We start from the raw sequence: 18,680 nt of genomic DNA, 5'->3' as shown, positions 1-18,680 counted from the left end.
GATACTAAATGTGATGATCTGCGCTTAGTAAAAACCTTAAATTTCAAATTAATGAATAATAAAATTGTACTATATATATATATGAATTTTATGAATCTAAGGTTCACTTTTCCTTTTTTGATACCACTCAAAAGCAACCAACCCCAAAAACTCCATGCATAGATTATTGAAAGCTTAAAATATTGTTTAGACCTGAGTAAATAGTTATATTATATAGTATGTCGACTTTCTTTCTATTTGTCCCACTTAAAGGCAACCAACATCAAAAACTCCCCAAATTATTTAAAGCCTGATATTTTGTAAAGGCATTAGTTTATTGTTGCGAACAGTGTGTTGACTCTCATATTTTGGTTCCAATCTGAGACTACTATATGTTTAAGTCTCAGTTACAATTGAAAAAAACAAGAAACGCTAAAAACTGCCGTCAAATCCTATAGCGACACCACATGCCTCGAAATGATGATTACATCCAGCATGGAGTGATTCACGCTTTTTTATTTAGTTAGAAGCTAACGAAGCAGTGTTTCTCAAACATTACCTATGAAGATATATATAAGCATCATAATACTGATTGTCGAGTGTTTATTTCATTACTATAAATAAATACGTGTAAACTACATAAAAACTAAATACATATCAGCATCAAGCTCTAAAGTTATTGTTATCAAACATATTACAGATTGTCCCCCTGTAATCAGTTTGGATAGAAGACTGTGGGTGTCCTATTCCAAGTACCGCTCGAATAACTGGCGGCCTACCGGTATATTGGTACCAGTTAAACATTCCTGGGTCGGTTGTGTCTAAATTACCGTTAGGATTATTCAGCTTAGCAAAATTTGTCCAGTAAATTAAGGTTTCGTCTGACAGTTGCATGTCAGGCATAGTAAAATTATACCCTAAATCCTTGATATTCTGGAATAAATAGGCAAGTTCTGAACCATGACATGCACTGATCGCGCAATGTGGAGAATTCCTACTTCCATTTAAAAAATCCATATTCCGACCGAAAGCATATACCCAGGTATTATTTATTCGAGTCATGTCAGAAGCAAAACTTCTTGTTGGGCATGTATAAACAAAATCTGTGATAAACTGCGTTAACTCTCGCCTAGAATCATCATTTGCTCGTGGAGTGTATAAGTTATACCATAGTCTAGCATGAGTGGGATTTAGACGTGCTAAAATTGTGCGAAAAGCTGCACTATTCAATGGCTCGAGATATGTTTTAAAGACTATGTCGGCACCATCTGCAGTTGTTGTCCCTATTAGAAGGGGTATATCATGTACTCGCCCAAACCGGAAGCCAGCTTGTATATCACCTGATACATCGTTTCCATCTACATGTGGACCCCACTGCCGTAATCGTTGTAACACGGTTCCAAATGGTAAACTCGTTTTACTTTGAGCATCTAAGATATCCCATGGTGATTTTTTTCGTAAACATTCTAAATCTGAACAACCTGCTTTTAAAGTGAAATTTTGTCCTTGTAACCTGGCTTGATCTACAGTTTTAAGACGTAAACTAAAAGGTAGACTTTGAAGGATTGCATTTCGAAAGAGTCCTAAAGATTTTGGTGATGTCATATGTATTGCGACAGAAACTGCGCCAGCGCCTTGTCCAAAGAGAGTGACCTGAAATGATAAAACAGTATAGTTCTGATTGCTTGTCGTCAGTTGTAACTAGTTTATATAATTGAATGAATCAGAAGAACAACTTAACAACATCCAAACAATATAGTAGCCTATATATTTGATGGCTTACATGATAATTCGTCGATAAAAATTAAAAAAAATTGTAAATTTGGAAACATAATCCAAGTAAGAGGGGCGAGCTGATTAAAATTAACAGGAATATATAGATATAAACTAAGGAAAGAGGTTGAAATCTCCCCACGTTGCTGTTCATTATCCTCCGAATCTATGCAATTTTCTCATCGTTCAACATGGGTTTTTTTCTCTCATTTGCCATTTCAGGATTAGACGTAGAAATCTTTGCATTTTTTTTGTAAACTAATTTACACTTTATGAATATTTATGCAAACACTCTATAGGGATATAGTTTTAAATGCTGCCATTTATACTTACTGACGCAAATGCCAGACGACTAACACGTGCATATGTTTTTTTATACTTTTTTTTGTCTTTTTATCTTTGAGATAAGATTGCTTTGGCAAACAATTTAATTTTACTTTTTTTGGTGTTTTAACTATTTTTTTTTAAAGATAACCTACATTTCGTCTATCGCCTCCGAATCTTTCAATATTGTTATGTACCCATAATAACACCAATCTCTGGTCTGTTATACCATAGTTACCCGTCACTCCTTCCGTAACTAGAAATCCTAGAACTCCTATTAAAAAGAAAAATCATATTTTTTTCAACTAAAAATCCTGACACTTCTATTATAAAGAAATATGGCTTATATAGAATCGAATCCTCTGTATCTATAGATTCGAATCAATACTCTATTAGATACACATACTCTTTGAGGTATTTCCTTTATACCCAAAACACAAATTATCCTTAAAGATTGAAATATGTAAGTGGAGTCAACGACTCTCCATAAGAAGTATATATATAAGAAAAGGCTGCAACACATTTGAAATATTCCTTTTTAATTGATTAGAGACACACGTTTTAGCGCAAGTGAAAACCTATTCACTTGTAACATGAGTTAAATAATTATTTTCAACCTATTTATAGTGATAGTGAAAAAAGTAAATACGATAAATGTACCATATCAAGGAAAGAAGTAAAATCAAAACATTTACATTGTTTAAGCCATGTGCCATGTGCTTTAAAAAAAAACAAGCCACACTTCTATGAGATATTGCTTTATGAGGTGCGTATTTTATTGATGTATCCTTCACTGATATAATATTCTATAATGGAAATATTTTTGTTAGTTTAACCAAGGAGGTTATACGAGTCTTATTTTACCCCATTGGGTTAACAGGTAATAAACGTAATGACTTTCAAAATAAATTACAAATAAATCAGACCCCTGAATTATTCTCTCAAGAGAAGTATACTTTCAAAACTTGTTTTTTAATATTTATTCCATAAACTAGTATAAATGGTAATTAAGAAGTACAATGCATTATTTGTATAGAAATTAAGTGCATCCAATCAATGCATCATATCAATTAATGAATAAAACTGTACAACAAATGTATCGCATAGAGAAAGTTGAAGAAAGAGACACATCAATTATCAATTTTTCATTTTCATAAATATAAATAAACCATATAAAAAAACTTTGGTTGTCTTCCTTTCAGAGGATTTTTTTATGGAATGTATTATGTATCAGTGTAAGAGAAAGTGACTGTGCTTGATTCTAGTCAGATATGGCTTTATTTCAACAAAACAATCTGTGAATAATCTTTAACTACTAGTTCAGAAGTTGTCTATTATGTTTACAATGGTAGAACTGCGATAAAATTTTTAATTTTTTTGTTTTTTGTTTTGTCTGTCTCTCTCTCTCTCATCGACTTATGAATTTTGATTCACTCTTTGGTATCTTCTGTCTTTCTATTTTCAATTTCTATAACTCACAGACCGAGTACTAAAATTATAGATAAATGCAAAAGAACTGGAAACTATTACAATTACAAATCCTATGTTTCATGTAGCAATGGCAGAAATGCTCCATATTTGTTTTGCGATATTTGTCAACTCTCAGACTAGGTTATCAAATGTTCATCATTCTATAATACAAAAACACACTAAAAGTTATAAGAACTTGACACTTTCGCAATAAACATCACTGTATCATAAGTCTATTATAGATAATTGACAGAAATTTACAGTCGTTTCTCCTTCCAACAATACTTCAAAAACAAATGTTTAAACGTTTTCCCATTAACTGCAATTAACCTGCCTTTATTGTAACTGTTAATGCTTGATATTTTACTTTCTTTGTAAAACATCCATGACATGTAATGGTTTTTCTTTCTTCATAAAATGAAACAGCTATTTAATGAAATCTAAAGGATATACTTGTCTGAAGTTGTAAATCTGAATGTAATGTTTTTTTTCTTTCACTTTAATATTCTTCCGATTTAAGTACTACAACTTTATATCCCCTTTATTGTTCTTTATTTAACAGTTGTATATTATCAAAGATAGATGTTCCACACTAATTCTTGTATGGCACTAATTATCTATCTTTCTTAACATTGAATTTCCTCATTAGCACACTAACACTTGTTCTTGATGTATGTAAGTGTTTCTCCATGTAATGACATCTTCAAATCAGTACTCGCGTACCTCTTTATAACACAGTATGTCTGTGCGACAATTGTATCTCAAACCTCTCTGTTCTATAGGTGTATATCTCTAATGTCATTATCTCACACCTCTCTGTTCTATAGGTGTATATCTCTAATGTCATTATCTCACACCTCTCTGTTCTATAGGTGTATATCTCTAATGCCATTATCTCACACCTCTCTTTTCTATAGGTGTATATCTCTAATGTCATTATCTCACACCTCTCTGTTCTATAGGTGTATATCTCTAATGCCATTATCTCACACCTCTCTGTTCTATGGGTGTATATTTCTAATATCATTATCTCACACCTCTCTGGTCTATAGGTGTATATTTCTAATTTCATTATCTCACACCTCTCTGTTCTATAGGTGTATATCTCTAATGTCATTATCTCACACCTCTCTGTTCTATAGGTGTATATCTCTAATGCCATTATCTCACACCTATCTGTTCTATAGGTGTATATCTCTAATGTCATTATCTCACACCTCTCTGTTCTATAGGTGTATATTTCTAATGTCATTATCTCACACCTCTCTGTTCTATAGGTGTATATTTCTAATGTCATTATCTCACACCTCTCTGTTCTATAGTTGTATGTCTCTAATGCCATTATCTCACACCTCTCTGTTCTATAGGTGTATATCTCTAATGTCATTATCTCACACCTCTTTGTTCTATAGGTGTATATTTCTAATGTCATTATCTCACACCTCTCTGTTCTATAGGTGTATATCTCTAATGCCATTATCTCACACCTCTCTGTTCTATAGGTGTATATCTCTAATGTCATTATCTCACACCTCTCTGTTCTATAGGTGTATATTTCTAATGTCATTATCTCACACCTCTCTGTTTTATAGGTGTATATCTCTAATGTCATTATCTCACACCTCTCTGTTCTATAGGTGTATATCTCTAATGTCATTATCTCACACCTCTCTGTTCTATAGGTGTATATCTCTAATGTCATTATCTCACACCTCTCTGTTCTATAGGTGTATATCTGTAATGTCATTATCTCACACCTCTCTGTTATATAGCTGTATATTTCTAATGTCATTATCTCACACCTCTCTGTTCTATAGGTGTATATTTCTAATGTCATTATCTCACACCTCTCTGTTCTATAGGTGTATATTTCTAATGTCATTATCTCACACCTCTCTGTTTTATAGGTGTATATCTCTAATGTCATTATCTCACACCTCTCTGTTCTATAGGTGTATATCTCTAATGTCATTATCTCACACCTCTCTGTTCTATAGGTGTATATCTCTAATGTCATTATCTCAAACCTCTCTGTTCTATAGGTGTATATCTCTAATGCCATTATCTCACACCTCTCTGTTCTATAGGTGTATATCTCTAATGTCATTATCTCAAACCTCTCTGTTCTATAGGTGTATATCTCTAATGCCATTATCTCACACCTCTCTGTTCTATAGGTGTATATCTCTAATGTCATTATCTCACACCTCTGTTCTATAGGTGTATATCTCTAATGTCATTATCTCACACCTCTCTGTTCTATAGGTGTATATCTCTAATGTCATTATCTCACACCTCTCTGTTCTATAGGTGTATATCTCTAATGCCATTATATCACACCTCTCTGTTCTATAGGTGTATATCTCTAATGTCATTATCTCACATCTCTCTGTTCTATAGGTGTATATCTCTAATGTCATTATCTCACATCTCTCTGTTCTATAGATGTATATCTCTAATGTCATTATCCACATCACGACTATCATTCCTTGTTGTTCTATATATGTCAGTGTATCTGTTTTGTTATTGCATTTGTTCAAACCTTTTAATTTTGTCTATTTCATCTCATTTTTAATGTAATTGAGTTAGCGCACACCTTTTTGTTCTTATTGCCGTATTTGGCAAAACTTTGCTGTAATTTTGGAATTATCTGTTTCCATTGCTCTTCAAATTTCTTTTTGGTTTGGTCTTCCAACTGTTTTCATTCAGGCTGATGAATCTGGCGTTTAAAATAAGCCTGTTGTCTTTGATGAGTTTTATTGACACTGGGCCGATGGCACTGTTGGTGGACGTTTCGCTTCCGAGGGTAAAACCAGACCAGCAGTTAGTAGAAGTTGTATTGATATGAATCATTGATTTGTTAATTTTCTGTCATTTACTGTTCCTAAATGTTGAATTACCCGAAACACAAAGGTTTGTCTACCCATGTCTAGATTGCTTTAATCATATTTAGCAGATATTTTTGTGAAATTTTTGGATTATTGTTGTTTTTTTTTTAACCTTTTAGTAAAATTGATATTCAAGTTTTAACTTGTGTGCAATTATCGAGTCTTATGTAGACAGCACGCGGGTACGGCGTCATAAATTATAAGACCGGTATGGTATGAGATGTCACATTGTTTCTCAAGTGTATGTTTCTTTGCTGTATCTATGCAGCATTGTATCTGTCTTATGAACTCTAAAACATTTTCTCTACACATTCTGCAGTGTATCTTCTATGTAATTGTATTTGAACATCAGGATTGTTTAACTGATATAACAGTGTTCTCTAAATAAAATCAACATTACACACCTCTTCGATCTGTAGATGTCATCTTTCATTTTATTGTATTTTTGCTTGAAAACTCTTATATCTCTTTGCTCTATATACGTTAGTTTATCTCTAATTTATTTGTATTTCTCGTGACTCTCGCGTATTTTTGTTTTGCACGGATTTCCACATCAGCATTGTCTCAACTCTTCGTTCTACCATCGATGTATAAAGCCATAGATCTATAGGTGTATACATCTATGGTTATACAGATGTATCAATGTGTATCACATGTAACGTTCGAATCTTTGTACTCCACAGCTGTATAACCCATGACTAGAATATCTCTCACTTCTATGCATGTCAAATATACGTCTCGTAAAATTGTATTTCAACATGAGGACTCTCTCGTCTCTTTGTTTTTTAGATAGCAAATGAAATCTGGATTATGGATTCTGGAATCTGGATTCTCACTACACTTTGTTCTACATTTGTCACACTGTTCGGGATGTTCGTGCACTTCCACATTATCGTTCAGTCTCACACCTCTTTGATCGTGTAACACGATCTGTTATACATTTTTGTTTTCACGTCTGGACTCTCACACTTATTAGTTCTACATAGATCACAAGGTGTCTCCCATTTAATAGATTTCTACACCAGGACTGTCAAACCTCTTTGTACTTCACAAATACATTGAAGATTATACTCATATGCTGGACTTTTTAATCAACAACAAAGTTGTTTAGTTTGGGTGATGAAATTTCAACACTGTCGGTATTAAAATCGGTACAAAATGCACATCTTTACTGGCCGTTACAAAATAAAATATCTTACTTTTTTTATCCCGTTTTGTGTGGCCGTTTGTTCGTTCCTATGTTTGGGCATTCATCTATTTCGTATCAGAATCACAACATCTCAGCTTAATACTTATGTTCCCTATGATAGGCTTAATTTGAGTTTTGACACAGATTTCTGTGTTATCTGAACATGGAGTTATTATAGTTTGAATGGAGCATTTTGATCCATCGATACTTTCTTGTTTAATCGAATCTTATAACTAAAAATGTATTTTGAATTAATGTATTTTATGGAGAGTATGGTGACGCATCTCGCACACAACAGTCACCATGTATTACAAATCGTGTTTCTTGTCTCATTGCCTTTGAATAAGATATAGTGACATGTTAACCAAAGACAAAGTCACAATATATTACAAGTCTTGTTCCATGTTTCAAAAGCTTATTAAGAAAATGAAGGATAAACCTAAACATACTACTAGTAGTACAAAAGAGTATAGCCAGAGCTGGTTAGGAATCAGAGCTTTTCATGAGGTAAGATCTACATATAATGTAGCCTATCCTTTTCAAATATATCATTACAATATTTCTTAACATGTACTTAATGTTGTCATACTTAGTTGATCAGTACATGCAAGTAATTACAAAAAAATATAGTTTCGTGTAATTTATGACCTAAAAATGTTATAACAACAAATATGAATAAGATACATTAATTAGCAATGTATTACATTTTGATTGACAAATTATTACTTGTTTTGTAAAAACGTTACCTATTTCTCTGAACAATTGTATGAGGATATTTCTTTTTGTAATTAATCCTGAATTCTTAAGATTTTTTTATCACTGTGTTCATAAAACAATATAGTAGTAATTTTACATAGGAATGGAATAAGATGATTAATATAATATGTTTAAAAGAAAACTAGCCAACGCAATATGCAAGGTGTTATGCGACTATATAAGGTTCGGGAAGTGACACGAGGTCGAAAACATGTTTAACCCATGCACATTATATGTACTAGTATGTGTCTGATCCGAGTCGTGATCCTGTGGTACTGCGGTTGCAGTTGTAGTTGGTCTGTCCATCGTAGTTGTTGTTCGGGTTTGGTTTTTTTTTGGGGGGGGGTGCACATAAATCAGGCAATTTTATTTGTTTTCTTGTTAGATTTGTTTTTTCGTTTGGGGTCGTTTGTAGCTTTGTATGCGTGATAAGTCTTTCTGATTTGGTGAAGGTTGTACGGTGACTTATCAATTATAGTGTTATTTTCAGATAATAGGCAACATCACTAAGTTAAGTCCAAAATCGTTATTTAATGCAGTAACATTTTACTTTTTAAATCGCAAAACTGATTACGAAAACATCTGATAATTGGAGTAAAAAAGGAGATGGTAGAGCTTCTCAACTTTTTTTATAGTTGTTAAGATATAAGACACTTAATGCATCACCCCTACTTTTGGCCATGGCGACCATGGTTGTTGACTAACCGGAACACAAACTTTATACTAAATAACCTACGAATCGTCCAGGCCAAGTTTGGTTGAAATGTGGATCAAAATTTCGGCGGACGGATGGAGCTAATAGATCTTCTGCCATGCTGAGTGCAGATGAAACTGTAATATATTATCTCATGTTGTCTGTTGATACAAAATGTTTTGAAATGCATCAAAATACAGTAAAAAGAATAATATACTAACCTAATCTGTAATTAAACGTTACCAATATAACATCTCCTTTGTTGACAAAATGTTCACCATTAAATGCAGGAGCACCACCAGACATAGCCTGAAAATCTCCCCCATGTATAAATACCATCACCGTCTTTCTATTTCCTTGTCTGGCATTCAAAGGCACGAATACATTCACAAAATGACAGTTTTCTGACATCTGAAGAAAATATGGAGTGATTCTTTTGAAAATGTTTAATGTAAAAGAGAAGCAAGTTTGTTTTCTATAAATTATATACAATAAAGGCAATAGTAATATACCCCTGTGCAATAGTCAAAAATCGATCTAACGGAAAACAATCAGGGTCACAAACCAAAACTGAGGGAAACACATCAACTGTAACATGTATAAGATGAAAAACAAAAACAAACAACTACGTCAGACAATTAATTTTATATATATATGTATAAATGTATTTCATTGGTGCTTTTCGTTTTTAAATGTATATTCTGTGTCTGTTTTTGACTTTTTATTTATTTGTTATTGTAAAATATACGAACTTTAAGATCTGACGTGACTAATACTTACATTTTCTTGACACATCCCTGGAGGATCTAATCTGCCACATGGTGGTTGTATACACATTGGTCGTGGTTTGGTAGCATTTAGAACTCCGCCCCACGGAATAGGGTGGATAGCATGCTCCCATCTACAAGAGCAAAACAAATTTCATCAAATTGATATTAACTGTAGCAAAATATATCATCTTATAAAAGAATCGCAATTTTGTAATCCTCATCTTGGGTTCTGTGAATTTGAGTCTGTCACAGTTGAATACGAAATGATGCTCATACTCCATGTCATTAAGACTGAAATTTAAACACAACCTTTCCATTTGGGATATATGATTATGCTATTTCTGTTTGTTAGTTTTTATTATGTGTGTGTGTGCTTTGTGTCGAACTAATGAGTCCAGTCTCTTTTAATTGATTTATACAGTTTGTTTTATAGTGTGTTGTAACACCACTGACCAAGGTTCGAGGAACGTAGTAAGGCCATAAACATGTTTTAACCCGCCACATTAAATATGTAACGTTCACAATCATGACCCTGTACAACTGTTGTTGTATAGTTGTGATAGGTCTATCTATCATAATTGTTTTTTCGGTTTTGTTTTGTAAATACATCCGGTCATGTCGATGGTTAATACGTTCTGTAATCAATTGCTGTGTCGTGTCGGGCCTGTGGTAGCTTTCTATAGGGAATAATTTTCGCTTATTGTTGATTATCTATTATATATTTGTCAATTTTTTTATTATTTATTTTAAGTTTTCAAGATATAAGTTGTATCCCCTTTGTAATTTTTTTTATTTTGGCCATTATGGCCATGTCTGTTGGCTACCCGGAACACAAACTTTATACTAGATACCTGCATCCTTCAGGCCAAGTTTGATTGAAATTGGTAGAGCAGTTTCAAATGAGAAACTTCTGAAAAACTTCAGTGAAAATGATTATGTCATATTCTAATAAGAAATATTACTCATACTCAATGTCATTTAGATTGAAATTTAAATGTATTCTTTTGGCATTAAATGATTACATTGTTGTACCGCCTTGTCTTTATAAAAAAAATATACTCAAATAAACTTAACAATATGTACAATAATTATATTCTGAAATAAGATATTTTTTTCTTACAATACATATTTAAATAGTAAAACATGTTGGAGTATGTAAAGCTGTCTGTAGTAAAATATACCTTTTAATAGAGGAGAGACGTATAAAAAGGGTTTACTTTTTTGACTATGTGGGGTGTATGAAAATGCAGTCTTTTCAATTTGGAACATTTACATGATAGGACATAAAATAACTGGCATTTAGGTCGATACTTTTTTGTCCATATAAATCTGATTCAACACACTGTTTCAATTACAAAGTTTCTTTCCAAAGTAAGATATTGGACAGTTAATCACTTATTCAATGATGACCATTTGGAGACACATAGTGTATTTGTTTCCGCAATTTTACAACTAATGATGTATATCTACTTTTTTTTTTATTTGTAGCTTGAATATTTGATAAGCTTCATATTTGCTTACATTTTCTAAATTCTCAAATATTAAACAATCCTCATTGGCACTCATACCACGTCTTCCTATATCTATTTGATATTAATCTTAGTTCCTAATATGATATTTTCATTCGAAGGCTGACTTTAGAATGTACTATCCTGTTGTTGGTAAAACAAATTTTGTTTCATCGTACATTTAAGTTATAGCCTGATGTATTCTTATGTATGACATTGAGTTAAATGTCAGATATGATGCATATTATAATGTCGCTTGTATGATTTCTCTTGTCAAGACTTGGCATACTAAAAACGGAATAAGACTTCTTAGAATATACAAAAAAATAAGGATTGATTTACACGTAAACCGTTTAGTTCATATTAAACCAAAAGATTATGATTAGAAGTACAAATCATTTGAACATACTTAATTTGATCATATATTATGGGAAGATTTTGATATGAAATGTTAATTTTCAAACCAAATTGCTGATATATTAACATTTATCAAGTCGTACCCTTTTGAAATATAAGCTGTTCCAGCATAGAATAAACAAGAAACAAATATTACAAACAGCAAACAACTCTTAACATGAAAGGGCACATGAAGTGTGTTAACATTTTAACTTTTTCTTTACCTTTTTACTCAAGCGACACTGGCGCAATTACTAAATTGCAATCATGGTATCTTTGATGAGTTTATTTACAACCACTGGGTCGATGCCACTGTTAATTCCCCAAGGGTGTCACTAGCCCAGTAGTCATCACTTCTGTGTTGACATGAATTATTATTAATATTGTCATTATAAAACGTTATCAAAGGTACCAGGATTATAATTTAATACGCCAGACGCGCGTTTCGTCTACATAAGACTCATCAGTGACGCTCAGACCAAAATAGTCATATAGTACAAAGTTGAACAGCATTAAGGACCCTAAATTCCTAAAAGTTGTGCCAAATACGGCTAAGGTAATCTATTCCTGGGATAAGAAAATCCTTAGTTTTTCGAAAAATTCAAAGTTTTGTTAACAGAAATTTTATAAAAATGACAATATAATTGATATTCATGTCAACACCAAAGTGCTGACTACTAGGCTGGTGATACCCTCGGGGACAAAACGGCCACCAGCAGTGGCATCGACTCAGTGCAAATTTAAACTATTTACATTTTTTTTTTTTTAATTTTTAAAAACTAAGGATTTTCTACCTCATGAATATATGACCTTGTCTGTATTTGAAAAAAAAAACCAATTGTAATTTTTGGTCCTCAATGCTCTTTAACTTTTTTTTTTAAACGTTTTTTTTTTATTCGAGCATATCTGGTTAGTCTTTTGTACACGTAACGCTTGTCTAGCGCAATTACATAATTTCAATTCTAATATCTATACTTGGTTTATTTAGGGGAGTTACAAATGTTTTCGAACGCTGAATCCTCCCTTAGAAAACCTGGATTAACCGTGTAATTGCGCAGCACAAGATCAAACTATACAAACCAGCAAACAAACACTATACTCTTCAAATCGGCAGGAACCACAACAAAAACCATAACAGAAAGACAAACAAAACAGTGCGCTGATCTTATAGTAAATTCATTAATAAAGTGGTATACCAATGTACACTGAGTGATTGTCTATATGTTTCTGTGCAAGTTTATTTTTTGCTTATAACCCAAAGACCTCTCCTAACAAGTATTTTCTTAACATTAAAGTATAGTTATAACCAGTTCCTATATTTTGTATTACAAGTCTTCATTATCGAAAATCTACATCCCATGTAAATAATTTACAAGTAATTAACATTTGACAATGATTGTTAAATTGATGGTATTTCTATCAATTTTTTATGCATAATAACTACTTTTATATATATATGTTCGACAAGCTAATCAATGACTGAATTTTAATTGGAGTTTTCCTAAATGTACTATTTTTTTATAAGAATCAAGCAGGTGTTAATACATGAGGGTGTCAGATTCGGCTCGTTCTCGGTATTTTGCATGTTATTAGATATACGTCATTTAAGTAAATATCCATCAATATTAAAACATGTATTGTACCACACCTTGCATGTTGGTCTTGCATGAATAGTACAGACACCAGCACTCACAGAAGAACAAGTGATAAGTATGCTGAAGTTTCTTATTGACAACATATTTTTTGAATTTGGAGGAAGATTTTTTCAACAAATGTTGGCATTCCTATGGAAACGATCTGTGCCCCTCTCCTTGCCGACCTTTTCTTATTTTCATATGAATCATCGGAGTTTAGATACTTGTCAAAAACAAGAAGATCAAAGAAGCCATGTCATGTAGTTAGACATTCAGATATACTGATGAGGTTCTTTCCATTAACAATCCAAACTTTTCTTATTGAGTTCTATTAATATATCCCCAGAACTAAAAATTAAAGAAACAATAGACACGGCTTCCTCCGACTAATTCTTAGACTTATACCTCGAATTTGACATACACGATCATCTCTCAATACCAGAAGTTTTGACAAACGAAACGATTTTGATTTAGAAATTATCAATTTCCCCCACCTAAGTACCAATATACCAACTTCACCTGCATATGGGATATACCTGTCCCAACTTATTCGGTATTCAAGAATATGCAGCAACTACTCAGACTTTGTAAAACGTCATCTGTGTCTGAACAGACAGTCCATTTACCAAAGGTATTTCAAAGAACGTCTCGTCCTTTTTCAAATAAAAAATTCATCGGAAGGTATCAAGATCTTGTTGATAAATATCCCGTATCAACTTCAAAAATAATACACGATGGTCTTGAAGCATAGATTCTGGGTACTGACGTTGTTTGTCATCTTAAAAAACTTGTTATAGTATTCATTAATATGTCTTTATGAATTTACTTTTACTGTTTAGTCTGCTTTTGGCAGTATTCATGCAATTGACGTGGCTCTGTACTTATACATCCCGTCATTCTGCTATTGTTCTATGATAATTTTTGTATTCTTGTCTTTCGTTTTTGCTGTACTTATACGTCCAGTCCTTGTTTTATTGTGTCTATGTTTGTTTAAATATTTGTTTGTTTTTTTTTAAATGATTTTTAAAAGAAAATAAAACAATCCTGACTGTTGAACCCTTATTTTTTTACATTTTTTTACCTATTAAGTCAGTTTGTTTTGGTCACACATCATTAACAATATTATGCGATTTTCAGTGAGAGGTTTAGCTAGCTATAAACCAGGTTTAATCAACCATTTTCTACTTAAAAAAATGCCTGTGGCAAGTAAGGTATATGACAAATGTTGTCCGTTCGTTTGATGTGTTTGACCTTTTGATTTTGCCATTTGATTAGTTACTTTCTGTTTCAGTATTTTTGTGATTTTACTTTTTATTGGAAAAACAAGTTCCATAAAGGTACCAACCATTCATTTGATTGTGACATTTATTAAAACCTATTCCTATTTCTACTATCAATTGACAAACACCCCGACATGAAATATTTGAAACAATTCAATTGAGAAAACTAATGGGCTAAATTATAACAAAACAATTTACGAAAAACAAATATAACTGATATGAACTAACAACTAGCCACTGAACTACAAACTTTGGAAAGACACATACATAATATGGGCGGGGTTAAACATGTCTGTAGGCACTCAATCCTCACCTAACAAAGAAGTGTAACAGCCCAACATAAGAACAAATCAGATCGATAATATGCAGAAAACATTAGGAGCCTGTAATTCAGTGGTTGTTGTTGGTTGCTGTCTACCATATTTGTGTTTCTTTGATTGTTTTGTTTTAAATAAGCCATTGTTTGTTTGAGTTAATTCACATTTTGTCATTTCGGGGCTATAAAAGCTAATAATCCGGTATAGGTTATGTTCATTGTTGAAGTCGCATGTTTGAGTAAATTCACGTAAGTTTGACTCTGATGGATAGTTGTCCAATTGGAAATCATACCATATCTCCTATATTGTTTACATTTGTATTCGTCATTCTTAACATTTCATTTTAAAGGTAGTTATATAGCGAATAGAAGATTTAGACATTGCACATACGTTAAATGATCAAAAGATTCAGGGCTTTTATATTATTTTTTAAGTAAGAGTACGACATGGAAGCAATTATACATCCATTTGTGGTCACATTAAAAAACAACTTTCAGCAATACTACAATTATGTACTATGATGGAACATGGTTAGGGCCTACACATTAAATGTTTACACAAATTGGTGTCCGAAAAACTACCTAGTAAGCATAAATATTTCCATATTATTGACAATTTTTATAATATATTTTCTTTTATTGGAACATTTCAAAATACCAAAACCTATTTCAAATTGCCTGAAACCTTTGTCATATGTAGCAAAAAAAACCTTTAATGTAGTTACCTAATCATCTGTTGAAGTTAAATTCTGCTTAACGCTTTCAATAGTTTAATCATCTCGCATATTTGTTAGATGTTTAGCAATGACATTTCGTATCAAGGAAATCATGATATGAAATACAAGCCCTGGAATATCGTATCAATTTGGATATATATATATATATATATATATATATATATATATATATATATATATATATAAACTCCATATCAACCATACATATAAATAATTGTCATTTCAGGTGAAAGTTATATATCAGATAAAGGTTGTAAAACCTTTTTGTGCTTCTTTGTTGCATATTTGTTGATTTTATGATGATTAAGATTATAACATAATGTTGACTGCTGTACCCCTATTTTTGACATTTATACCTATTATGTCTGTTTGTTTTGTTCACGCATCGTTGTCAATATAATAGATTTTGATGCGACTGTCATACAAGTGAGAGGTTTAGCTAGGTATAAACCAGGTTCAATCCACCATTCTATAGAAGAAAATGCCTGTACCAAGCCAGGAATATGACAGTTTGATGTATTTGAGCTTTTGATTTTGTCATTTGATTAGGGACATTCCGTTTTAAATTTTCCTCGGAATTCAGTATTTCCGTGCTTTTACTTTTTAAGGGTTTTTTTTTTTTTTTTTTTTTTTTTGGAAACGGTATATTTACAAGATTATTTTCCATCAAATTGTAATAAAGTTATATTATATAAGAAGGGTATTGTCAAATGACGAAATACTTATCGGTTAATCGTTTTTCCCGAGCAGAAACTAAAAATTGTGAGTCTCGAAGAGGATAATACTTCGTTAAAACATTCGAATGTCCAAGCCGGTTAAACAAGAAAGATGTTTTGAAACGCTGATAAGAGTACCAAAGAGCTGTAATTATAAGATCGCGAAAATATCAATATGTTTAAACATATAAATACATCGAAAGAAAGAAAAATCAGGATTTTTAAACGAAATTTGAAAAGATTTATTTGAAACAAATCAAATGAAAATAATAAAACATGGTTCGTAAAATAAAACAACATATATAGTTTGAAACTTTTGATTATTTAATTGAGTCTTAATTAATCTTACCGTCTAGGTTGTTGTGCATATGGAATTCCGTAAAAAGATATCGCATCACTAGATCGTACTCCCCGTACCCATCCGTATTGTGTCTGGACATATACTGCACAAGAAAACTGAATAGAAATAATACAAAATATCACAATTTCCATTATACACACTAATTTGTTCATCGACGTTTCCTAACGCCCTGCAGTGATAGTTTGAGGTTATTAGATTCGTATAACAAATATTTTCTAATTCTACAAGATTTTTAAAGATCAAATATACGTGATTTGTCATTTTATTCATCATTTTTAACCAGTGACAACAAGTCATTTGGTACGATATAGAAAATATTCAAATTAGTTATTCATTTGTTTTTGAAATACTCTTCTCTTGATGTTAAAGAAAACGAATCGAATTTAGATCAGTTTTTGTACAACTTCACTTAACAGTTTCTCAATATTAGTTTACGAATAAAATTTTATTGGTGTTATTTTTTCGTGAGGGAGAAAATGTCAGTCCAAAACAAGTAAAAAATAATTATTGTTAAAAATGGTAAAAAGGAATTCATATACTAAATGAAAAGACATTCGGATAAACATGAACATACAGCACTAAAAACATTAACTTTGGACATTTCGAATTTCCTTAATTTCCTTTACAAATAACAGTAGTGGAATCAGGTGGTCAGGAATAGTACCCGGATTATGACGCGCAGGAAAATACATCATTAAATTATCAGCCTAAATTACAAATTTTAGATTAAAAATAAATTCATATGAATACACATTTTGTTTTTTGTTTTTAATGGGTTCACTTTATACAATGGTTCATTGTTCTAAAAGCGTCAGTTCGTTGAAAAAAATTTACAAAATAAGCTGAAACTGCAAACCTTCGAGTTATCTCGCTTTTGAATTTCCTATTTCCCATACTTCAACCTTTATAGTAGAAAATATTGTTAGCTTTCGAAAAATATTTTTTACAGTATTTCAGATATAATCATTTCAAGGTATCAAGCATTATAGTCCCCTCCCTGTCTTCTTACGTCTATTCTATTAAGGTGGAGTGGCCGGGGACTCAATAATATATATTAATGTATAACAGAAAAATTCACACCATTACTAACAGGAAAACAATCTGCCAAAATAGAACTTTGAACAGCTTAAGTCATTTAAACCTTGTGATAGGTGCAGTGCACCAGTGAGTAAATAGCACGACATAAAAATATATCAGAAGATCAGCTTCAACAAAAAAGATGAAAATTGATTTTTCTGACAAACACATTATTGTTTCTGTTATGTATACTAAACGTAAGGTATTCAAGATGGCCCAATGTTCGTCATATTGATAACCAATAGTAACCATAAAGGGAGACGGATTTATATAAGTTTTTCTTGTTTCCGAATCCCTGTATTTCATATTGTATAATTATATTTTGTGCACTTTTTGATATAAAATATTGTTTAAACTAACCATAAAAAAACGAAAAACTCATTAAATAGTATCTATCGTACTACATATATTCAAAAAGTTAGATTACTTGTAAGATACTTCGCTGCAGTTCTCTTATAATATACACATCTGAATTTAACTATTGCAAAAGAGGGACGAAAGATACCAGAGGTACAGTCAAACTCATAAATCGAAAATAAACTGAAAACGCCATGGCTAAAAATGAAAAAGACAAACACAAACAATAGTACACATGAAACAACATAGATAACTAAAGAATAAGAAACACGAACCCCACAAAAAACTAGAGGTGATCTCATGTGCTCCGAAAGGGTAAGCAGATCCTGCTCCACATTTGTCACCCGTCGTATTGCTCATGTTATTAAAAGTCCGGTAAATAGTCTAATTCGGTAGGTCACATTCATGAAAGGGAATGGGATTGTAGTTACGACGTGCAACCTCATTGGACTTCA

At 32.0% G+C, this 18,680-nt stretch overlaps 1 protein-coding gene across 1 annotated transcript; it reads right to left on the bottom strand.

Moving 5' to 3' along the window:
* Window positions 1–419: 419 nt before the first annotated feature.
* LOC143070849 (crystal protein-like) lies at window positions 420–16,942 on the bottom strand. Its single transcript, XM_076244969.1, has 5 exons — window positions 16,780–16,942; window positions 9,854–9,974; window positions 9,295–9,484; window positions 2,232–2,350; window positions 420–1,632 (listed from the first exon to the last, which is right to left on the bottom strand). The coding sequence occupies exons 1-5, from the start codon at window positions 16,920–16,922 to the stop codon at window positions 643–645; spliced, it is 1,563 nt and encodes a 520-aa protein (XP_076101084.1). The 5' UTR covers window positions 16,923–16,942; the 3' UTR covers window positions 420–642.
* Between the last annotated feature and the right edge of the window lie 1,738 nt (window positions 16,943–18,680).

Source organism: Mytilus galloprovincialis, chromosome 4, assembly GCF_965363235.1.
Source record: "Mytilus galloprovincialis chromosome 4, xbMytGall1.hap1.1, whole genome shotgun sequence".
NCBI classification, from domain to species: Eukaryota; Metazoa; Mollusca; class Bivalvia; order Mytilida; family Mytilidae; genus Mytilus; species Mytilus galloprovincialis.
Note: the sequence above shows the minus strand (reverse complement) of the source record. Positions and strands in the feature narration are given on the sequence as shown.